At 36.9% G+C, this 23,694-nt stretch overlaps 1 protein-coding gene across 4 annotated transcripts in view; it reads left to right on the top strand.

Moving 5' to 3' along the window:
* The window catches only part of LOC129251166 (plasma membrane calcium-transporting ATPase 1), a 267,827-nt gene that overhangs the window by 92,425 nt on the left and 151,708 nt on the right, over window positions 1-23,694 (top strand). For all 4 annotated transcript variants that reach the window (XM_054890525.1, XM_054890524.1, XM_054890526.1 and 1 more), the window contains 4 exons: window positions 10,227-10,398; window positions 10,471-10,665; window positions 10,830-11,116; window positions 11,202-11,412. In XM_054890525.1, coding sequence (XP_054746500.1) covers window positions 10,242-10,398; window positions 10,471-10,665; window positions 10,830-11,116; window positions 11,202-11,412 — 850 coding nt within the window. In that variant the 5' untranslated portion in view covers window positions 10,227-10,241. The remainder of the gene's footprint in view (window positions 1-10,226; window positions 10,399-10,470; window positions 10,666-10,829; window positions 11,117-11,201; window positions 11,413-23,694) is intronic.

Raw genomic sequence — 23,694 nt, 5'->3', positions numbered from 1 at the left:
GCACTTTCCTGCAGATGTTCATAAGCGAAGGGCCTGTTACCAAACAAGCAACATCGTTGTTGTAGCAGCATAAACATTCCCCATACTTACATACGGGAAATGCTGCTGGAGTGACAGTCCTTGGCCGGATATAAATCCGGGTCGTTTCGGTAACGTAGAACCGACTGTCGTGGAAACGAAGCAACATCGTTCGCATATGCTTGTGCGTAGACACCCGAATCGTTTAAGGTGGTGAGTAGAGGATCGATTACCATGCACCAGAGCAGTGGAGACAGCACACCGCCTTGAGGGCAGTCTCTATTTACACCAGATGACACCAGTAGATCTTCCTCTGCTCGCACCGAAACGATTCTTTCGGCCAGCATCGAACGAATCCAATTTACTAGCAACCGGTTTTGCAATGCCGACTCGCAGGATTTTCCACTTTGATAGGCATGCTGAAATGGAGACAGAGGGTGAGCCTTCAGCGACTTCTGACGTATGCGGAATTCCACCAGTCGTTCGACACTTTTCAACATGAAAGGGGTCCTGCTGATGGGTCTAAAGCTTTTGGGGCTGGTGTAGTCGTCTCTTCCAGCCTTTGGGATGAAATCAACCTTCACCATCCTCCAAGAGCGTGGTATGTAGGTCAGTGCCAGGCATGCCGGACTCTGCGCCTTCCTTCAGCATTGCAGGATATATGCCATCTGGTCCGGGCGACTTGTAGCCGCCAAAAGATTTGATGGCAAATCGAATGGCGGCGTTATTCACCACAGATCTGGCAACGAACCAGTCATGCCGAGAAGGTGTAGCAGCTCTGACAACCGCCTCTATCAATAAGGGCTGTTGCCGACTGACGCTTATCTGATTACCAGGAAAGTGAGACTCCATCAGCAAGCTGAGTGTCTCACTCTGCCGCTCAGTGAAGGAGCCATCAGATTTCCTAAGTGACCCTAGCTTTGCAGTTGGGTCCCTTTTCAGGATCCTAACCAATTTCGCCGTGTCACTCAGAGATTCAATACCGCTGCAGGATTCCCTATATGAGGCTCTTTTCGATTCCCGAATAAGCCTCTTGCAGTTCTTCTGAACATCACGGTATCGCTCCCAGTCCTCAGCAAGGTTAGTCTTGAGGGCCCGGTTCAGAAGTCTTCTCGACTCACGCCTCAACATCTGGAGCTCTCGATTCCACCAAGGAGCGGGAGTCCGGTTAGGGAGAGGTCGAATTGGACAAGCTGACTCAAAACAATCAGTTAGGGCAGCGTTGAGTTTCTCAACAGCCACCTGAATGGCCTGTTCTTTTCGAAGTCTTTGTGGCGTAACGTCAAGGTCCCGCAACGCCTCCCTAAACTTCTGCCAGTCTGTTTTTTTGGGGTTTCTAGAGGGCAATGGCATTTCTGCCCCCTCGCCAAGCTGAAACTCAATATAGGTATCTGTGGTCCGAGCACGAATCTTCGGCAATTACTCAGCAGTTCTTCATTGACCACCACTTAAGCCACAGAGGCGGCCCCTAAAGACCCAGGGCTCTTGCACTGTTGTTATGTGGGGTAATGTGTGCAGCTGGGTCAGCCTTCTACTTAGTAGTGCAGTAGCGGCTTTGGAACGCTGCAAGTTAATCTGCGTCACCGTCAAGGGACGATAGCTACAGGAACCGTCCGAGCCAATCATTTGGGAAAGACGTGAAAACTGACAGGCCCAAAGAAAAGACTCAGACGGTTCCTATACCGTGAGGCTATGACATCAACACTGGTCTCATCCACTCGCACCACAAGAGCAGCACCTTCCTTTCCTTCCCGGGGTCGTGGCTCGGCCATTGGCGGCAGCCGCAGGGCAGGGAGGTGTGCCGCTTTCAGCCACCGTCCTTCTCCGCTTACCTCGAGAGCGAGACAGCTTGGGAGCGCCCGTGCCCAATGATGATTCGGTAGCTTCCGTGGGTGTCACTTCCGCTGACCGAGGTCTTTTGGAAGACACACACGCAGAAGGGCCGGCGGAGCCACATGAGGATTTCTCCCGGATGAGCCTTGCCCGCCGCTTTCTTCTATCCCTACTTGCCACGCTCTTCGATTTCCCTGCTTCTTTGGGAGGTCGTGCAGCCACCGAAGAGACCTCACAACTCAGGCCCTCCGAAACAGGGAAACGTTTCTCAGACTCTGAAGGAGTGGAGATTGCGATAGCAACCCCCGTCTCCTCTAGGATGCGCTCTCGCACGTAGAGCTGAGAGACTTCGGTAATGGTTGGGACCTCCAGAATCCATGCCCCTGGCGCCGAAGCGGGTGGATTGCCACTTGTGTGTATTCGACCTGGAGTAATATCCACTGTGTTGTCCATTACCAAGGATGGTATTTATTCGGGACTCCTCCCTAGCCAGTTTGGTTCGCGGATGCCACCCTGATTCTATGCTAGCTTTGAGTCATCACACGAGTGTTGAACCCACCCCATCGGGAAAGGCCACTCGTGTGATGTCAGGGCCTCGCTATCCACCACCTGGGACGTGCCCGATGGGAGATCAGGCAACTCCACAAATCAATATACAAGCAACGCCAGTTTCAATCAGTAGGTCAAATAGACCAATAACAATATTAGCAGTATACTGTCCGCCAAAATTCAGTAACACAAAAGATCAATATCTGGACTATTTAAACGGACTAGGAAGTCGATATATAGCTGGCTGTCACTACAATTCGAAAAATTCTATTTGGGGATCAAGGTTAACAACTTCGAAAAGCTGAAAATTACTAGACGCTTACTAGAAAAAAATATACAAATTTCATGATAGCCACATTCGTGGATGCCGCGGTTTTAATGGCGTCAGATAAAATAGAAACTGACATTCTCAAACAAACCGTAAATGACACTGTATCACGGCTCGATAAAAGTAAATAAAGATAAAACGGTACAAGTAATAATATACAAACAGAAAGCCTAACAAACACAAACTAACAATAAAAAACAATGAAATAAAAATACTTCCTAGTGCAAAGTACCTTGGCATAACTATAGATGATAAAAATTCAAAACTAAGCTTTAACAACAAAGTAATGATATAATGGGTGGGCTATGTAAAATTTTGCTTTTTGAATCGGCTATAAAAAAACAAAACGAATCAATATTTTTTTAAACTTTTTTTTATTTTGAAGATTGAACATTGTCATTTATGAATGAAAAATAATATCGTTCAAATGACTGCCAAGACTGACTTTACAGTAGGCCATTCGATCAACCCAATTTTTAAGCACATTTTCGATTGTTTGGGCTCCAATTTGATGAATGGCATCTTCGATTTCGTGTTTCATAGCATCAATCGTCTCTGAATGGTTCGCATAGCATTTTTCCTTAACGGCTCCTCACAAAAAATAGTCCAACGGGCTTATATCGCAGCTCCGAGGCGGCCAATTGATATCGGAATTAAAAAACGGTAGCCAAAAGTTCGAGTGTAACTTTGGCAGTGTGACAAGTTGCACCGTCCTGTTGAAACCAAATGTCGTCCATGTCATCCTCTTCAATTTTTGGAAACAAAAACTCGTTGAGCATCTTTCGAAAAAAAATGGCCCGATGATGCCGCCACACCAAAAACCACACCTAACAGTGACTCGTTGTGGATGCATTTGCTTCTCTACAGTAACGTGTGGATTTTCTGAGCCCCAAATCCGACAATTTTGCTTATTGACGTAACCACCGATGTGAAAATCAGAAAAGAAGAAGAAGACTCACCACTTTGGAAATAGGTTTTCAATATTTTCCAATTTTGTTCAAGCGTATAGCGTCCATTTCGTAAATGTCAAACCTTTAAGTAAATTATGAACACATTTGACATGTCATTTGTGTTACCATTCTCAAACAAATAGGTGATTCAAAAAGCAAACGCTATATGGCCCACCCTGTATAAATCTATAATCTCACTCATTTGAAAATATGGCATAGAAATCTGGGGCACAGCAAAAAAAAAACCAATATCAAGATTAATAATTCAAAGGACCCAATCTAAAATACTTCGAACAATAACAAGAGCAGGCTGGTATAAGTTAGGCTTTTGCATGTAGCAAAGACTAAAAAAAACAAACATATTTTTTTTAAGGGTCTTTACGACCACCTTTATTGAGTGATATTTTCAAACTGAACTAAATATACAAAATTTTTATTTTGTATAGTTATGTTAACAAAATAAAAGGTGGCGTGATTAAATATTAATTCTGAATTGGCATTTATTACAATTCGCCAAATTTAGGTAAACAAAATAGTCCGTAAGCCAGCGACAGATTTTCACGACCAACTTCCTCTCAGTCGATAATTCGTAAAATGCCTCAGATAGTTGCATTATGAAGCGTTGTAAACGTCAGCTGCGGCTCCGAGGGTGGGTTGAACAGTGGTAGCCGCCCACTCACGTAAAAAAAAAATTATTTTTAGTCATTTCCGCCCGATTAAAACATTGATCAAATTAAAGTTAGACTAATATTTTGAAGAAATAAAATTGTCAGCTAATTATAAAGTGGTGGATTATACGTCAGCTGGTCACGCAAATATGAAAAAAAATATTTTTTTTCAGTGATTTCCTCCCAAAGGAAAATTTATCAGATGATAGTTTATGTATTGTTTTTGATAAATAAATAAGTCAGCTGGCTATATGTAGGTGGAATGTGTGTCAGCTGATGTCCTGAAGGTGTAACGTAGGAGCTAGTCGGAAGCATTTATAGCCTAAGTAAATGTATCGGCTGACGAGTTTTCCCCCAACATACTGCCAGCTGATTTGTTTTATTATTTACAGGATCATTTCAACAATCCGCACAAACATTTTTTTTCGGGAGGAAATGACGTACTTGAAGTTATTCAACATTACATTTAATGTCCAAACTGAAATGTATAATTTTATGGCAATTTTTCGATTAAATCAAATTTTGTAAGGGAACTTTCCGATTCATAAGAATAGAAATAAATAAATATTTTGTTAAGCAAATCAACTAATTTATAATTTTTCAGTACTTAAATTAATAATGTTTAAGATTTAATACAAAAAGTTATTTAATTATGTTTGGTAATTTTATCATTTTATTTTTCGCTTTTGCTCATCTCACTTTCTTCTCTTTCTGACTCACTGTCAGAGTCGCTGTCAGAGGTGTTTTCCAGCATGTCTTCATTATCGTCATCTGTTTAAAAATACAAAAAATAATTTAGTGTGAAAAATAATTAAGTCATACAAATTTTGATATCTTTTGCAATATTATCCATATTGGCTAACATAATTATTAATACGTCAGTATCCGAACAACGAATCGTTACATTTGCATTAAAATCTAACTGGCAAACGTGGAAAATTATTTTTGTGTCGGCTTCTTCGTGAGCTGGACACAAAAGTGTTTTTTCTACCGTTTTTACCACTTTAGAATCTGTAACTACGTACTTAAAACAATCGTTAACATTGACATACATTATTTTATTATTAATATATGGTGCCATACAATTTTCTTCCCAATTTTCAATAAAAAACTGTACAAGTGCTTCTTTAAAGTTGGTATTTTTTAACTCAATTGAAAAATCTTTTTTTCGCACTTGATCTGGACCATAGATACGGAAGTTTACCTGTTCCATACCTCGGAGTTTATGCTCAGTGTCTTTAATCGATGGGAAAATGTATCTATCAAAGGCAATGATAATGACTTTTGCTCTGTTTGCACAAATCATTTGCAATACTTTTTTTGAAATGTTTCCAAAGCTAAGCGGTGCATCCTTCATCTGATGTAACATGAAATATCCATCGTATATAATAACGTCTGTATCTTGAGCAAGTTCAGATTGATTATATTTTTCTAATAAAGTCATCAAAGCCGACTTTTGTGTTTTGCAAATGGTGCCGTCAAGGTGGCACAGAGACAGTAGCACTGGTGTTAATGGATAAGTAAGCACTTTATCCAAATCAAGTTCTTTTTTTAGAGAAATTTGAAGTAGTTGTCCGAATAAGCCACGTTGCATTCGCAGTTCCATCTTTCCTTGGGCAATTGTAATTTTCTTTTTTTTAATCATGTCTGTGAAAGTATTACCCTTCAACTTAGAAATACTCTGCTCAAACTTGTTCGGGTCGTTTACGCAATTTTGAATGAAATCTTCTCGTTTTTTATTACCCTCCTCTTCAACGTTGAGCAAGAAATTTTCAATATTTTCGGGTGCTGCTTCACCACTTGAAATATCGTATAAACATTTTTTATCTAAAGTTTTATCAAATGGATTGATATTATGCTTAATACCATCAGTAAATTTGAGAAGAGACTTGACTTTTTTGACAAAATACAAGAGTTTGTATGTAATGTATATGGTTTGAAACCATTAAAATTTATAAATGAGGCGAGAGTAGCATTGTTTCAAAAGACATACAAATTTCTTGATAATGACAATTCGTTTCGATTACCTAAGAAAGGTTTTGATGGCTCATCTCTTCCGCCGTGCAAAACGGAATTATATATTCATTTTCTAAGGACATGTTATATTTTGGAAATTTGGTCTCAAGCACACCTGAAAGTACCAACTGTCAATGAGCCTTTTGACTATGGCTGTGTAGAAATAGATAACAGATATGAATTCATGTGGTTTTCTAGTACTCAGTTACCAACATCCATTGATCAAATAACTCAATCAGAAGAAGGTATGAATTTTTTTTTAATTTTATTCGTGTAACGTTAAACATGTACACTAAATTATTTTTTGTATTTTTAAACAGATGACGATAATGAAGACATGGTGGAAAACACCTCTGACAGCGACTCTGACAGTGAGTCAGAAAGAGAAGAAAGTGAGATGAGCAAAAGCGAAAAATAAAATGATAAAATTACCAAACATAATTAAATAACTTTTTGTATTAAATCCTAAACATTATTAATTTAAGTACTGAAAAATTATAAATTAGTTGATTTGCTTAACAAAATATTTATTTATTTCTATTCTTATGAATCGGAAAGTTCCCTTACAAAATTTGATTTAATCGAAAAATTGCCATAAAATTATACATTTCAGTTTGGACATTAAATGTAATGTTGAATAACTTCAAGTACGTCATTTCCGCCCGAAAAAAATGTTTGTGCGGATTGTTGAAATGATCCTGTAAATAACAAAACAAATCAGCTGGCAGTATATTGGGGGAAAACTCGTCAGCTGATACATTTACTTAGGCTATAAATGCTTCCGACTAGCTCCTACCTTACACCTTCAGGGCATCAGCTGACACACATTCCACCTACATATAGCCAGCTGACTTATTTATTTATTAAAAACAATACATAAACTATCACCTGATAAATTTTCCTTTGGGAGGAAATCACTGAAAAAAAATATATTTTTTTCATATTTGCGTGACCAGCTGATGTATAATCCACCACTTTATAATTAGCTGACAATTTTATTTCTTCAAAATATTAGTCTAACTTTAATTTGATCAATGTTTTAATCTGGCGGAAATGACTAAAAATAATTTTTTTTTACGTGAGTGGGCGGCTACCACTGCTCAACCCACCCTCGGAGCCGTAGCTGACGTTTACAACGCTTCATAATGCAACTATCTGAGGCATTTTACGAATTATCGACTGAGAGGAAATAACTGACAAAAATTAGCGCCTGGCTCACGGACTAAAAGTGCCAAATGACAATTTCGCAACTACTGCCAAATTTAGGTCACTAAAAGAAATTAAAGTTAAATTGCAAAGTTGCATATCAGCAAATAACTGATTTAATAATTCTGTTTATGAATTTATAATTTTGTTTATGTTAACTTATATACCAAACGACGTGATCCACAGTGACCTCAATATGGACATAATAGATGATACAATTAGAAAATGTAGCATCAAGCATATACAACGACTAACAAATCATCAAATTAACAAATGCGCAAACTACCACAATCGGAGAAATTGGGAAAACGGAGATAAAAACGAATAACTCCAACAGAACGCACAATATAACAAAACAAGAAAAGTAGAAAAAAAGAGGTTGTCTGTAAAGTCGGTTTACTGAAGATAGTTTAACGTGACAACGTCATAAGAAAATACTGATGTAAGGGTTGCAATTTTCAAAACAAAATTTTAATTTTATTTGTTTGCTAGATATTTTGTATGGATATAGAGGAGGAGGTAAATGGAATTGCAATGGAATAGGTCAAGTTACATTTACACAAACGTGGAAAATGACGAAACATTTATCAAATTCATGAAAGATATCTTCAATTTCGATTGTGCATCCGACGTTAATAAGTCAACAACACTAAGAGGCACCATCATCGATTTGCCTTTTTCAAGACACTTTACACTCGAAACACTCCCTTTCATTTCCTACTTTTTCTATCATCGTCCTATTCTCAACAGAGAAATGGTTCATTACCATGCACACAGGAAGAAGGCATATGCCAATACAAATATGTGAATTTATATACAAATGCGCATATACATACATATACATACATATATATGCTCACTCAAGTAGGACAGAGCCAGATGTCGAACGTTGCCGAACGCGGGGGCCGATTGTGCTCTTTGTCGTTCGTTCCGCGCTCTCGCTTGCAGTTCAAGCACATTAGCTTACATTTGCTTGCGTACGGAATAGATTCGTATATTTGATATGTCCATATGACTTGTATGCATCTTTACATATAGATTTGTTCTTTTTAAAAATTGCGCGAAATTGTATATGTATATGCATGTTTATATACATATATTAGTATACAACATATCTTATAAGGTATGTGGTAAATATTACATTTACATTTTTTCCTTCATATATAATAAAAAATTAATAATAATAACATTAAGACAACGGGTACTATTAACAAACTTGGTTTTATATTAAATTCTTCAAGTAAATCAAATTAATAATAATCAATAAGAAGGCATATGCAAATACAAATACGTGAATTTATATATGTACATATACGCATATACATACATATATACGCTCACTTAAGTAGGAGAGAGCAAGATGTCGAACGTTGCCGTTCGTTTGCTTTGTTTGCTTTGTCGTTCGTTCCGCGCTTTCGCTTGCAGTTCATTCAAGGTAACGGCACTGAGCAAGGTAACGGCAAATGAGCAAGGTAACGACAAATGAGCAAGGTAACGACAAATGAGCAAGGTAACGACAAATAAGTAAGATAACGACACATTTTTTCGTGCGTGCAGCCGGCTAAATCGAATTATAAGACGTTATCACGTCAAAAAATACTAATAATAAGAATTATAGCACTTAGGAAATAATATAATGGAGCATAAACTGAAGCAAAATCGAATGCTTATCTAGCATTGGTTGGAGAACAAAGAATTCCAATACTGCTTTAAAAATAATGACTTATTGTTTAAGTATAACAGATTGTAATTTAAAAAGGGAAATAATAAATATATTTTTTTTTAATTCGCACTTTATTATAAATTTGATACAAAGTTTTTGAACTTTTATAAATCTTGTACAAAGTTTTAAACTTTGATTTATATGATATTTGTAGAATGAACAATACTTTTATAAAAAATTAATAAAAATAAAAGAGAGGAAAAGTTGTCAAAACTGGCCAAAATGTTTCGGTCCTGCATTTTTTTCAGCTGTATGTATAAGCTGTAAGCTGTATCTTGTTTTACGCACAGATGTACCTGTGCTTACAATTTTTTTGAAGCAATAAGCGGACAATTTTATATGCGCTTATCAAATAGTTGGGGATAAAATCTTGCGTTTTTTACTGGGTGTAGGCAATATCAGATGAGTGCTGGTTTTCAGACTAAGCTTAAGCCAGTAAGAAAGTATGTATAGGCGCTTTCTATGCATCACTTCCCTGCTCGCTATGCTTAGGCTCTTTTTGGTTGACAAAAAATTTGCATGTGAAACCAACAACAAAGTTATCGAGCAAGATTTGCCGCTACATGAAATTGGTATAACTCAGTACTTTCAATGCTGCCAACTCTCCTTTCCGATATTTGACAAGTTTCATAAAACCGAGCTTATACAAGGAACCTCATGTTGTTTCAACTGTGCGAATTCGTTTTTGGTGTTTCCGCCGTGTACACTTAAAATTTCTTACGTACGGACTACGATAGCTTGCTTATTACCGCATATCCAAGAGTATTTTCTAAAATTATGTAGGTAATATATCACGATGTTACAATATAATAAGTACATTTTTTCTTCTCCTTCGAATATTTTTGGAATGGTCAAAGTAAAATAATTGTTTTGAGTATTTAAAAAAGTTTAACTTTTTATTTCCCTAAATAATTAAAATGTTTTTACTGTTTTAGTTTTGCTTTTAACAAATGGCCACTGTAGATGGAAGACCGGCGCAATATGGGATTTCTCTTAAACATTTACGAGAGCTCATGGAGCATCGTGGGAGAGAAGGCGTAGTTAAGCTAAGTGAACTTGGTGGTGTCACTAAATTGTGCGATAAATTATATACATCAACAAACGATGGTAAAATTGTTTCCAATTTCATTACTTTAATTTTTCGTAAAGCTTACTTTTATATGTTTTGAAACTTTTAAGGTCTACGAGGAACAAGGACGGACATTGAGCATAGGCGTGAGACATTTGGGTCTAATGTTATCCCACCAAAACCCCCCAAAACATTTTTAACATTAGTCTGGGAGGCGTTACAGGATGTCACCCTCATTATTTTAGAAGTAGCTGCGCTAGTTTCTCTTGGTTTATCATTTTACAAACCCGCCGACGAGGATGCACGTGAGTATTGAAAATATCATATTTGGCAAACATGTTTTGCTTAGAATTCAAATAATACGCTGGTTTTCTGTGTTTTAAATAAATAAAACCATTTGTGCATCTTTACTAATTTGGTACTTTCGCTTTAACAAGTTGGACTAACATTCATTATTTTCCCATTGTAGCTTTACTGCAAGAAGAAGAAGATCACCATGGCTGGATAGAAGGTTTGGCAATTTTGATCTCGGTCATCGTTGTAGTATTTGTGACGGCATTCAATGATTACTCGAAAGAACGTCAATTTCGAGGCTTGCAAAATCGTATTGAAGGCGAGCACAAATTTTCGGTTATACGTGGTGGAGAGGTGTGCCAAATATCTGTTGGTGATATTGTAGTCGGTGATATTGCACAGATAAAGTACGGCGACTTGTTACCAGCTGACGGTATTCTTATACAAAGTAATGATCTAAAGGTAAAGAGTTTGTGAAGCTGACGTTTTGCATTAATTTTGTATCTATGTATATTTTTATATCATTGTTCTTGCTTATTTATCAAAGGTTGATGAGTCATCATTAACGGGCGAATCAGATCATGTTAAGAAAGGTGTAGATGTCGATCCGATGGTACTTTCGGGTACACACGTTATGGAAGGTAGCGGAAAAATTATAGTCACGGCTGTTGGTGTAAACTCACAAGCGGGTATTATATTCACATTACTTGGTGCTGCTGTTGATGAGCAGGAGGCTGAGCTGAAAAAACGAAAAAAAGGTCAGTACGATGGCATGTATTAAACATCTATTCCTCTGCAGATATACACATTTAAAGAAATACTTTTTTGAGGGGCCTGATGCTCTTAATAGTGTTTCTGAGGATTCTATTTAAATTAACTTAGTTGATCCCACAATTTTACAGTTATGTAACCATCATACCATTTTTACTTATCTAATAGCGTAAAAAGGCGGTGGCGTTAATTAGGATTAACGGCTTAATTCTGAATTGTCTCAGGAATTAAGTGCAACTAGTGCGGGTTAAAAACTATACTTATTTCGCAAAATTTAACCAGATTAGGGAGTTTTCGATGACAGCATTGTCGAAAAATTACAGTTAATACCTATGGTGAATAAAAATTAATGAAAGTTTTAAAGAGAAGAACAAGAAAGACTGGATGCTATGCCAGTTTGCATAGTTTACAGTAACACGTTCGGCATTACATTAATTTTTTGATTTTTCGGAGCAGTTTGAAAAATTGCAATTCAAGATTTTTTTTAATAAACAATTATTTTTTAGTATCAGGGCAGCTTATACCCGTATTTGTGGCCTCAGGTCCATCTTTTACTGACAAAATTATCCAATAGGCAAACAAGATGTTTACTAATCCGTGTAACAACCGTCCCTCACACTACAATTGTAATCAGACTAATTGCGCCGGTAATCCTGATTAACGCCGCCCTCTGTCAAGGTTATAAATGTTCAATAATTTTTTTTTTTTACTAATGCAATCGAATCAATAACTAAAATGTGCAAGAGTGCATTTTTCACACCTTAATTGAACTTATTAATATACTTATATGTTATATGTTACGCTTGTGCATTGCCATACAGATCCTGGTTTCTTTCACTTCTACTAACATAGTTCTGCTCTTGAAATTTTTAGTGTTTTATTATTACACAGAGCCTCACGGTAGCTAATTGCGAGTGCTCATTTGTTAAAAAAAAAAATAAATTTAAATTAAATTACATGCAAACATACATATACGGGAATTATGAACACCAAAAAATAAATTCAAAGAAAGTTAAGAAGAATATTTACCATAAAAACAAATATTTCGTGTGTTTTTGTAAATTAAAAAATTCCTAAAATTTGTATGAACATTTTTACTAAACTAGTATTGCCTTTTTGCTTTAAAATTGATTTTAGCAGAGACCGCTAAAAGCCTATATGTTTTTTCGTATGTTCTGGTTTTATTTTCTTCCGCTTCTCTTGTAACACCCTTTTAAAGTTCGGTTGCTTATGTGATGTTTTCGTATATTTCGCTCAATAAGACTCCATAAATTCTAAATTACATTAGGATCGTGGGATTCCACTTCTGTTTCAACCACATGGAGATCCAGATAAGTCGTGATTCAACAATATTCGACTTGTTCTCCTGATAGCATCGAAATATATACCCAATACCTAATTTTAAGCACTTGGCAACAACTTATTTCAAGATATTGAAGTCAGTAGTCCAAAATGATTGAGAAAGAGGTTTACTTTCATAAGCAAAAATAATGTTAATCTAAAAAAGGTTTTTTCCTTATTAATATGACTTCTAGCAAACTGCCCCTTGGTATGGTAATGGTTTGTTTCCAGCTGTTCTTCTATGAAACAGGCATTGGGGAGAGTTCTTATAAAGGTTGAACAATTTAGAAGTATCAGATTTTTAATTGAAATAAGCAAACTAAATTTAAATTGATTGGTCAAACTTTATTATTTTTGTCTAGAATCAATCCTGACATTTATTTTTTGAAGATAAACCCTTTCAAATGTTGGCCGCAACCGCGCCGTAATTTGGCCAACCGTAAACACCAATTTTAAATGACTCGCTGGAAGACTTCGGTCGGTATCTCGTGAACAACTTTAGTAACGTTGGCTGCCAATGCCTCAATCGAAGCTGGTTTATCCACGAAGCATTCAGACTTTACATATCACGACAAATAAAAGTTAAAAGGTTTGATATCACACGATCTTGGTGGCTAATCCACTGGCCCGAGTCGGAAGATGAAATGCTCGCCGAAACGACAACGCAGTAAATCCATTATTTCACGGGTTGTATGACAAGTATCACCGTTTTGTTTGAACTACAGTCGTCGCCATTCACTGTTATATTGGCGCCAGCCTCGTCTTCGAAGAAATATTGTTTTCGGTTGTTTTCAATGGCTGTTCTTGAATAGCTTCGAGTTGCTCTTCAGCCCAAATACGGCAATTTTGCTTATTGGTGTAACCATTAAGCCAAAATCGTAGAACGGTTATGTATGCCATAAGTTAAATGTTGTTGAAGAGTAAGTCTTTCCATAATGAAATATCAGAATACACTGAAAAGAATATACTGAAAAGATATATATTTAGTTTGACAGCAATCACGCGACTTATGTGTTTTAAGTCTTTGGACTTAAATTAAAACACCAAAGTTAATTTTTTTCACAATTTTTATTTTTAACAAATTCAGCCTTCTTGGTTGTTGTGAATCTACAGACTAACTTGAAATAATTTCCTTAATTCTAATAACACTTGGTTTGCGCTCTCTTTATGCAGTACTTTATGCTTATTGAGAGCATAACTGCATTGAGCGAAAAACCTGTCGGTGTAATTTTACATACTAAGCAAATCTTTTGGTGGGAACCTTTACTTGTGAAATCTTAGTATCTTAGAATTTAAATAGTTTGGTGTATGATTCCAATTTCATTAAATGTAAGACAATACTCTCACAACTCAAAAAAGAGAAATAAATAGATAGGGTGATGGAGTGATAGTACGTAACTCGCGTGATCTGTCAAAAAAACTTTATTGGAAAAAGTACCTCCAATCTGATCACTCTTTAGTTTCGGGATTAAAAGACTTCCAAAATCAGCTTTTTATAATGCTTCCAAAAATTATTACACCCGTCTATATGACAATAGTAGTAGTAGTCATTCTTTATTTATTTATAAATATTTCATCTAACATTTCAATAATTTTTATAATAATTCGTTTAAATATATAAATACACTAGCTTATACCCGTGGGTTTCACCCCACATTTCTAGCAAAAAGTATGCAATGTAAATAAAACAACTTTAACTTTTTTAAGTCAGTTTAGGAATTATTTAAAACGATCGGATATACGACATTTTTGTTATATTATTTTGAGTATAAATAAAAAGGTTTTTCGGTGCGCCAACTCTGGAGCAGGCTACATAGAATTGGCCATGGGTAAAACATGAGTTGGTTAGATTGACTCCTACTACAGCTAATGATTGTCCCTGAGCTTTATTTATGGACATTGCGAAAGCCAGTCTAATAGGAAATTGGAGGCGTTTAAAATTGAAAGGTTATCCGTCGGTATCATTGGAATTCTTGGTATGAAAACTTTGTGGTTTTCAAAATTTCCTGATAAAACCATAGCTTCTATAACATTCGGTAAAAGTTTCGTGATGATTAGCATTGTGCCATTGCATAAACGTGGAGAATCGAAATTACGCAGCATAATTTAAAGCTTACAGCGACTTTTTATGGGCCATTGTGCACTCATCCCACATGATTAGCTTACATGTCTTTAGAACCCTACCTTGACCTGAGTTGTTGCTTATATTGCACATCGGTGTGTCAGATATTTGCATAGACAGTGGTAACTTAAAAGCTGAGTGAACTGCTAGTCCGCCACACAAACGGGTAGCCGCTATTCCTGAAGAAGCAACTGCCACAGCGATTTCTTTCTTTTCTCTTACATCAGCCAATATCAAATTAAGCAGAAATGTTTTGCCGGTTCCTCCAGGCGCATCCAAAAAAATCAATCCTCCTTGAATAGTTTCGTACGCGACTTTTTGATCCGTAACCTCTATCGTTGATAATATAAATTCGTTTCTATATCAAATGGTCTAACACCAATTTTTCTCTAAGCTCATATTTTTTCTAGAAGTACTAAACACTAACTTCATTAAACTTTTTACCAATTTTTGGTATTCTACCATAAATGCGTCCAGTAATATGCAGTATGAAAAATCCCATTTGTATAGGAGGTGTCACGCCCCATTTCTAGCTATCACCAGTTTTCATCTGCACCTCCAGGTATTAACCTTATATAATCTCTTACCAAATTTCAGTTGTCTAGCCCAAATACTTCCGGAGATATGGACAATGAAAAATTGCATTTATATGGGAGGTGCGAAGCCCCCTTTTTTGTTTTTCTCAGTTTTCTTGGAAGTGTTAGGAATTAACCTCATATAACCCCTTCCCAAATTTCATTGGTCTAGCCTAAATACTTCTAGAGATATGGACTATAAAAAATTCCAGTTGCATGGGAGGTGCCATGCCCCCTTTTTCGTTATACGCAGTTTTTCTGGATGTGGTAAGGATTAATGTCCTATAACCCCTTACCAAATTTCAGTAGTCTAACGTAAATACTTCCAGAAATACGGACTGGTAAAAATTCCATTTGTATGGGAGGTGCCACTCCCCCTTTTTAGTTATACGCAGTTTTTATGGATGTGGTAAGGATTAATGTCATATAACCCCTTGCCAAATTCCAGTAGTCTAACGTAAATACTTCCAGAAATACGGACTGTTAAAAAATCCATTTGTATGGGAGGTGCCACTCCCCCTTTTTAGTTATACGCAGTTTTTGTGGATGTGGTAAGGATTAATGTCATATAACCCCTTACCAAATTTCAGTAGTCTAACGTAAATACTTCCAGAAATACGGACTGTTAAAAAATCCATTTGCATGGGAGGTGCCACGCCCCCTCTTTAGTTATACGCAGTTTTTGTGTATGTGGTAAGAATTAACGTCATATAACCCCTTACCAAATCCCAGTAGTCTAACGTAAATAATATACTTCCAGAAATACGGACTGTTAAAAATTCCAGTTGTATGGGAGGTGCCACACCCCCTTTTTCGTTATACGCAGTTTTTGTGGATGTGGTAAGGATTAATGTTATATAACCCCTTACCAAATTTCAGTGGTCTAACGTAAATACTTTCAGAAATACGGACTGTTAGAAACTCCATTTGTATGGGAGGTGCCACGCCCCCTATATATATCAAAATATCTTTTAGCCTATGACCATCCCGGTAAGGTATCCAGTTCGTGTTTCAAATTTGGTTACGATCGGTTTATGCGTTTAGGACGCAAGTCGATCTATAGATACATACATAATTTGAATTTTATATATATAGATAAAGAAAGAAATAATAAATTTGTGGCAATAACAATGTTGTCTGTCACAGCTCAAAAATTAATTAAACTCTGCAATAAGAAATTTTCTATAGCGTAAGGCTGAGTATATAAAGCAAGTTAGTCTTTTCCAATTATGGCCATTAAGTATACCTAGTACTTCTGCTTCATTTAGCTTCGCTGCATTTAGGTATTTTGTTCTGATCTCCTTCAGTACCGGACATCTTCCTAAGAAGTGCTGCATATCTTCTGCCTCGTTTAAATTGCAGAGGGTGAATATTTTCTGAACATTTCCATACGTAGTTGCATTTAGTTTCAGTAAACCACATCTTGCTTTGAAAATTGTCGTAATATCAGCTAGCCGCATATCTTCTTTAATATATGATTCCCCTTTTGAGTAGTCTAAATGTTTATAAATTCGCGTCGCGCTTGAATGTGCTTTTTGCCTAGCCATGTTGATATCTTTTATTTTCATTTCGGTAAGAAGTTGCACACAGCGATCTTGCCAGTCTATAGCGGTGATGTTTTCAGATTCCATTTCCATGTCGTTCAGATGCTTAAGCTAAAACACATTTTTACTTAAGATGTCTTGTGTTAGTTTGTGTGGGAGTCTGTTGCAATTATATTTAAAAATAGTTTTAGAGATATACTTCATGTGTAGTTCTAAAGAATACATGTGGCTATCTTCTAGACAAGTTTGTAATGTTATTGCATAATTTGGAGTGAACTCGGGTAGTTTGAGGATTCTTTTAATAAAGTAACGTTGAAGTTTATTTACCTCATCGAATAAGGCATATCACCAAACTTGCGCTGCGTAGGTTTGTATTGCTCTGCATACCGTTTGGAACTACTTCCATTTTGATTTTAATGAAATGAATGGCTTCGCTAAAAAATCGTTCCATGTTCAATTAATACTAGCTTTTGCTGAGGTATTTCTGGTTTCTAAGTGCTAGCCAAATGCCGTTTTGGGTGTGAGAATGACACCAAGATATTTATATTCGGCCACCAATTTAATTTCTTTACCTTGGTACCACCATTTTTCAGCCTGGGAAAGTCGTCCACCTCTTCTAAAGACCATCATCTCCGATTTATTTGGGTTTACTTCGATATTCCATTCAGCGCAGTATTTCTCCAGGTTATTTATCATGGATTGCATGACTTTAGGGTTATCCGCCAGGAGAACAATATCATCGGAATAAAGGAGAAGACGTATATTCATGCCCTCAACTAATAGTCCACCTTCTAAATAGTCGTGCAAATCGTTTAGGTGTAAAGTGAACAATAATGGCGACTACAGACATCCTTGTTTCACACCAGTGCAGGTTTCAAAATAGTCGGATACTTCTTTTCCCGTCCAAACCGCAGATCTAGTATTATCGTAAATATTTTCTATGAGGTTCGTTATTTTGCTAGATATTCCCATCTGTCGAAGTTTATAAATCAACGGTCTCCTCGGCACCCTGTCGAACGCCGCCTTGAAATCAACAAAATATGCGTAAACTTTTTGATTTTCATGAAACTTTAGATGTATAATAGACGCAAGATTATAAATGTTATCTACAGTTGAATAGTTTCTTCTAAAGCCCTCTTGGAATTCTGTGAGCACGTTGTTTTTTCTACCCAATTTGCAAGTCTTGCGTTTATCAATCCCATTAACACCTTTGCTATAGATTTCATAAACGATATTCCCCGATAGTTACTGGCTGCATTTACATCTCCCTTCTTAAAAATTAGGAAAATTATCGTTTTTTTTCAAAGTTTCATCGATTCTTCCCAACTCAAAAATTATGTTGTATACCTTTGTTAACTCCAACTGAAATTCTGGCGAAGCAAACTTTAGCAGTTCATAAGGTATTCTATCTTCTCCTGGTGCTTTATTTATTTTAGCATTTTAAATAGTTTTTTCAACTTCCATAAAAGTTATATCTTTATCGAGATATTCATCTTTACATAGCACAGCTGCGTAATAAATGTCTTTTGTTAATTACGGTTGGTTTAGTAGGCTTTGAAAATAGTATTTAAAATCGCTCGCAGTGATATTTGTACCAACTTGAAATGACTTTATTCTTATATCCTTCGCTAAACTCTACCATTCTTTTGCATTTGCAGTTTTGTTGATTCGTTTTTGAATTTTTTCGTAATATTCTTTCTTTGTTTTTGCACATGCGTTTCTATAAAATTGATTTGCTTGTAGATATTTTTGCTTATCGTCTGCAATGTTAGATTTTCTAAAGTCATTCAGATATTTGAAGGATAGCTCCTAGCCTTAAAACATTTGAAATTGAACCATGCATTTTTAAAAGTGTTTTTAATATTTCCGGCAGGTGACTGTGGCACTGACATTTTTATTACGTTGGCAAACTTCTTCAGATCCATTATTTCTCCTCCATTTTTAAACTTACTTAGGTATTGGATTAGTTTTAATTGATAATTTATCTTATCTTTTTCTTTAAGCACTACTTTCGGCAATAAGTTGATATTTTCCAATTCGTTTAGTACCATATTTATTTTTAATATTAATTTAATCAGACCATACTTTTGATTCAACTTCGAATCTTTCAATGTATTTCAAACCTTCTTGGGAAACTGCGCACCGGAATTACAAACTGCTGATGTGCAAGTCAAATTACCTTCCTCATCACCAGCTGTTCTGCCATTCAATATAATTAGACCATAGTCTTCACAGAAATCCATAAAATTTTTGCCTCTATTATTTAATACCGCGTCTCTTGAGCTCCTTTTTCCAATATCTGCTGAGAATGTAGCTGTGTACAAGTCTTCGATATTTTGTTGTATATTTTCCACTCTAACATTTAGATCTCCCATAACAACTGAAATCTTCTCTGTGTTTTCCTTGAAAAATTCCTTAACCACCTCAATTTCTTCGTGCCAAGCTGCTCCTCTTATATACAGTGGTATAAATGTCATTATGTCATCCTTTACGTGGAATCTTTTCTATATGACAATAAGAAATTTGTTTTACAGATATTTGGAAAGTTAAGTGATACTGTAAGGCCATTGCGCTTCAGGATCATTTAGTAGTATGCAATTCATTTTTAAAATATTTACTTGATAACTTAGATATGTACATAAATTTGAGTTTTTCGTTTAAGTCTATTCTTATTGAATTTTTGTTTGCCAGATTTAGGTGTGTGAAAAGTCTGCTTATGTGCCTTCTGCTTGCAGTTTGCATTGTTTCGTCAATTGTGTCGATGTTTAAGTCGCGTATATACCATGGTGCATTTGTTATTGCCCTAAGTATCTTCGACTGGACATGTTGCAGTATGTTCAAATTGAATTTGGAAGCTGTGCTCCAAACTTCTATACTTCCAAATTGGTGCAATTGTCATTTTGTAGATTAAGGTTTTGTTTTGCAGCGAAAGTTTTGACTGAGGTCCTAGCAGCCAGTACAATTGCCGAGATCGTTCTTTAATTTCATTTCTTTTTTTTATTATATGGTCCTTCCAGTTTTGCTTAAGTGTCAATTATAATGCGTAAGTATTTAGCTTTTGTATCAGTATTCGCATCAAAGTTTCCAATCTTTAATGAGTCTATGGTTAACTTTGTGTTCTTGTAAATTACTTGAATTGTTTTGTCGCCATTAATTTCTATGTTCCATTTTTTGAACCAGTCCAGTGTTTTGTTGAGGTCGTTTTGTAAATTTGTGTGTGCTATTTCCGGGCCTCTATGAGATGCCGTCAGTACAGTGTCATCTGCAAACGTCGCAATCATGCTGTTTTCTGAAGACGCTAATGGTAAAGGAACGGTGTAGATGAGATACAGAGTGGGTCCCAATACACTGCCTTGGGGAATTCCTGCGTTCATAGGTTCAATGTATGAATATGTGTCATAATATATAGGGGCCGTTCATAAAACTCGAGTCCCGAATTTCAGAAAAAAATTGCCCCCAAGGGAGAGTTGTGACTCTTTGTGACAAATCTTTACACAACTCCTGAAAGACACGTGATAATTCGTGATATAACCGATACCAGCCCCCCATTATTGTTATGATATGCTTTATGCGGTCAAAGAAAAGCTTCTCAAATACTTTTGGTATTGTCGGCAGCAGGCTTATTGGTCAGCACGACGATGCATATGTGGCGTCTTTATTAGTTTTGGGATCGGAATAATTTCGTGAATTTCCCATGTCAGTTTGAAGTATTTGAGTTTTATAGTAGCGATGAAAACATTTCTCAGATAGATTAGTGATCTGTCGGACGTATGTTTCACAATTGTGCCCGAGATGAGGTCATATCCAGGGGATTTGTTGTTTTTGATTGTCGAAATTAATTGCTTTACCTCTGTTAGTGTGGTTTTTTTTAATGATTTGCTCGTCTTTATTGGTTGTTGTATGAGTCAATTTGGAGGTGTATTATGTCCCCTTCCACAATGAATAGATTATAGAATTTGTTGCGTCAATATTTTTAAGGCAATTATCTAGTTTTTTGTCTTGTTCATGTATCAGTAGCTCTTTAATTTCTTTAGTTAATTCATGAAGTTGCTTTTTGTTATCTGGGAAGCTTGTAGTCTGCCATTTTTTTCGTTTGTTTTAGTTTCTTTTTTATTGCGTCAGGAATGTTATATTTTATAGTTTGTAGAGTATTAGAGTTTGAAGCTGTAGAGTTGGTCTAGATCGGCTTAGTGACGTAATAAGCGTGCCATTAAAAAGAGCTATTGCAGTTTCAATAGTTGTTGTTGTAGGTAGTTTTTAATGGGATTTTTCTGTCCATAGAGTGTCCTGTTATAGAGTGTCCCACTAAGTTTTAGTTGCAGGCGTTTTTGAGTTGTCAGCATGATTGGTGAATGGTCAGGACGAAATTTCAATGCAGGATTTAATTGTCAGCATTTTTAAATTTATTGATTTTGTTATGAAAAAGTCCAGCCAGTCGGGTACTTTACTAACGCAAGTTGGGCGGTAAGTGGGTTCTCCTGTGCTTATAAATTCACAGTTTGATTATCTGGTGGCGTCAAGTAGAGCTTTCCCTTTGGTATTTGTCAGTCTTGAATCCCATGTCATGTTCTTTGCGTTGAAATCATCTTCGGCTATAAATTTGTTTCCAAATCTCTTTAGGAAGTCGATAATGCATTATTTTTATTATTAAATTTTGGTGGACAGTGGGCAGCTGAAACAGTCGATTAGCCGTGAGTCTGATTAATTTGAATTGTCGTTGGTCCATTTAGAATTGCTCCATGTCGTTACACATAATATTTTGTCTGAATATAATAGCTGTGCCTCCATGTGATTTATTGTCAGGATGATTGGTACAAAAAAGTTTATATCCTGGGATTCCTACAAAGGATGTATCACTAAAATGTGTTTCCGATACCATTAGTATGCCAATGCTGTTTTGTCTGATGAAGTTTTGAGTTTCCAGTATATGTTGGCTTAGTCCGTTTGCATTCCATATGGCTATTGTCAAGTTATTTTCTTTAATCATCCATTGTGGTGACGAGAAGTGGTAGGATGTTCATCATGTTCGACATTTGATATTAGCTGACTTATCATTGTTTTCAATTCTTGTATATCATCGTTTTGAGGTATAGTATTTGTTACTTTGTTATTTGTTGTCCCTGAGAGTTTTGTGGGGGATTCGCTTGTGTCGTTTTGCTGGTTTGGGCTTTCCTTTTTACTCAGAGCTGGGAAACGTTGCAGTCTTAGAGATTTGTGGTCCACTTGTAGTTTGAGGTGTGTTTCTTTTTACATACATTTATATTAATAGTACAGTTCGCAGTTTTGTGCACATTTAACGCAGACTGGACTTCTTGTGCAATAATTTTTTGTATGCCCATATTTCTATAACAATAAATGCACTGAGGCAAATTTCTTTTCTGATGATATAAAGTGGTTGTTTTCCCCGTTTTTTTCTAATTTTGTGTGAAGGTTTTTGTGTTTGGTGGGTGAGGAAGGGTTCAAAATGCCTTCGCACTTACAGCGACCGTCGTTTACTGCGTCGTGTGGTGTAGCCACTAAAACAATCCCTCCTCTCCTTCTGGGGAGACACCCTTCCCGGGATTACTTTCTATCCGCCCGAAGTAGGTCCCGGAACGTCATCCATAAAGGACCAATTCTACTCACCCACGTCTGGGTCCACCATATTTGTAGCCAGCATTCATGCTATAGGCTCGTCTTCTTGTATCGCTATCTGTGCGGCTTCGCTTTGTTGCACTGTTTTTTTTTTTTTTTTTTTTTTTTTTTTTTTTTGTGGAGGTGGCCAAAAGCATTGCAAGCCGAAGTGTGAGACTTGTCTTTCGACTCACCCACTAAAAACCCCACCCCAGCTCCGTTTCCCTCCCGCGGGACGACCGTTAGGTAATACTTCACGGGAGGGGGAGCGGCCTATTGCCTCTTCATGAAAATCTGCGCTGATGTTCAGCACTCTGCAGTTTGGTATTTACTTATCGTTAAGTATTGATTCTGGTAGGGGAGCGGCCTATTGCCTCTACTTGAAAATCTATGCTGCTGTTCAGCGTGACGCAATTTGGTGATTCCTAATACCGTTAAGTATTCCTAGGTACTACTTCCCGGAAGGGGGTGTGGCCTATTGCCTCTACGTAACAATCTGCGCTGTTGTTCATTGCGACGCAGCTTGGTAATTACTATCCTTGCCATGTTACTGACAGCGGACCAATGTTCTTCTGAGTCAAGCATGATGTCTACTAGGTTGCTAACCATTATTGGCTTCCCCACCCTATCACTCAATTCTACTCTTTCCAGCTCGAAACGAGGGCAGACAAAGAAAACATGTTCTGCATCTTCAACTAGACTGTCGCAAAAGGTGCAGTACGGGTCATCTTCGTGCTTAAATCTATGCAGATAAGCCTTAAAGCATCCATGCCCACTAAGTACTTGGGTCAGGTAGAAATCTATCTGACCATGCTTTCGATTTATCCATCTTGTGATATTCGGGATCAATCGATATGTCCATCGTCCGTTCATGGAGTTCCTCCATTCCTCCTGCCAAGTACGGATGCTTCGCTCCCGTTCAGTCCTTCGGTTAGTCAGCTGTGCTGGATCCGCTCGATGTTTTTTTATTTCGGCGAATTCTAGTGCAGTCAGCTTAAATGGTAGCATACCCGCGAGGACTAATACAGCATCTTCCGATACTGTGCGGAATGCACAGCACATCCTGAGGGCACA

The sequence above is a fragment of the Anastrepha obliqua genome, unplaced genomic scaffold (assembly GCF_027943255.1).
Source record: "Anastrepha obliqua isolate idAnaObli1 unplaced genomic scaffold, idAnaObli1_1.0 ptg000009l, whole genome shotgun sequence".
Lineage (NCBI taxonomy): Eukaryota > Metazoa > Arthropoda > Insecta > Diptera > Tephritidae > Anastrepha > Anastrepha obliqua.
The sequence above is the reverse complement of the archived record's forward strand: the minus strand, read 5'-3'. Positions and strand labels throughout refer to the sequence as shown.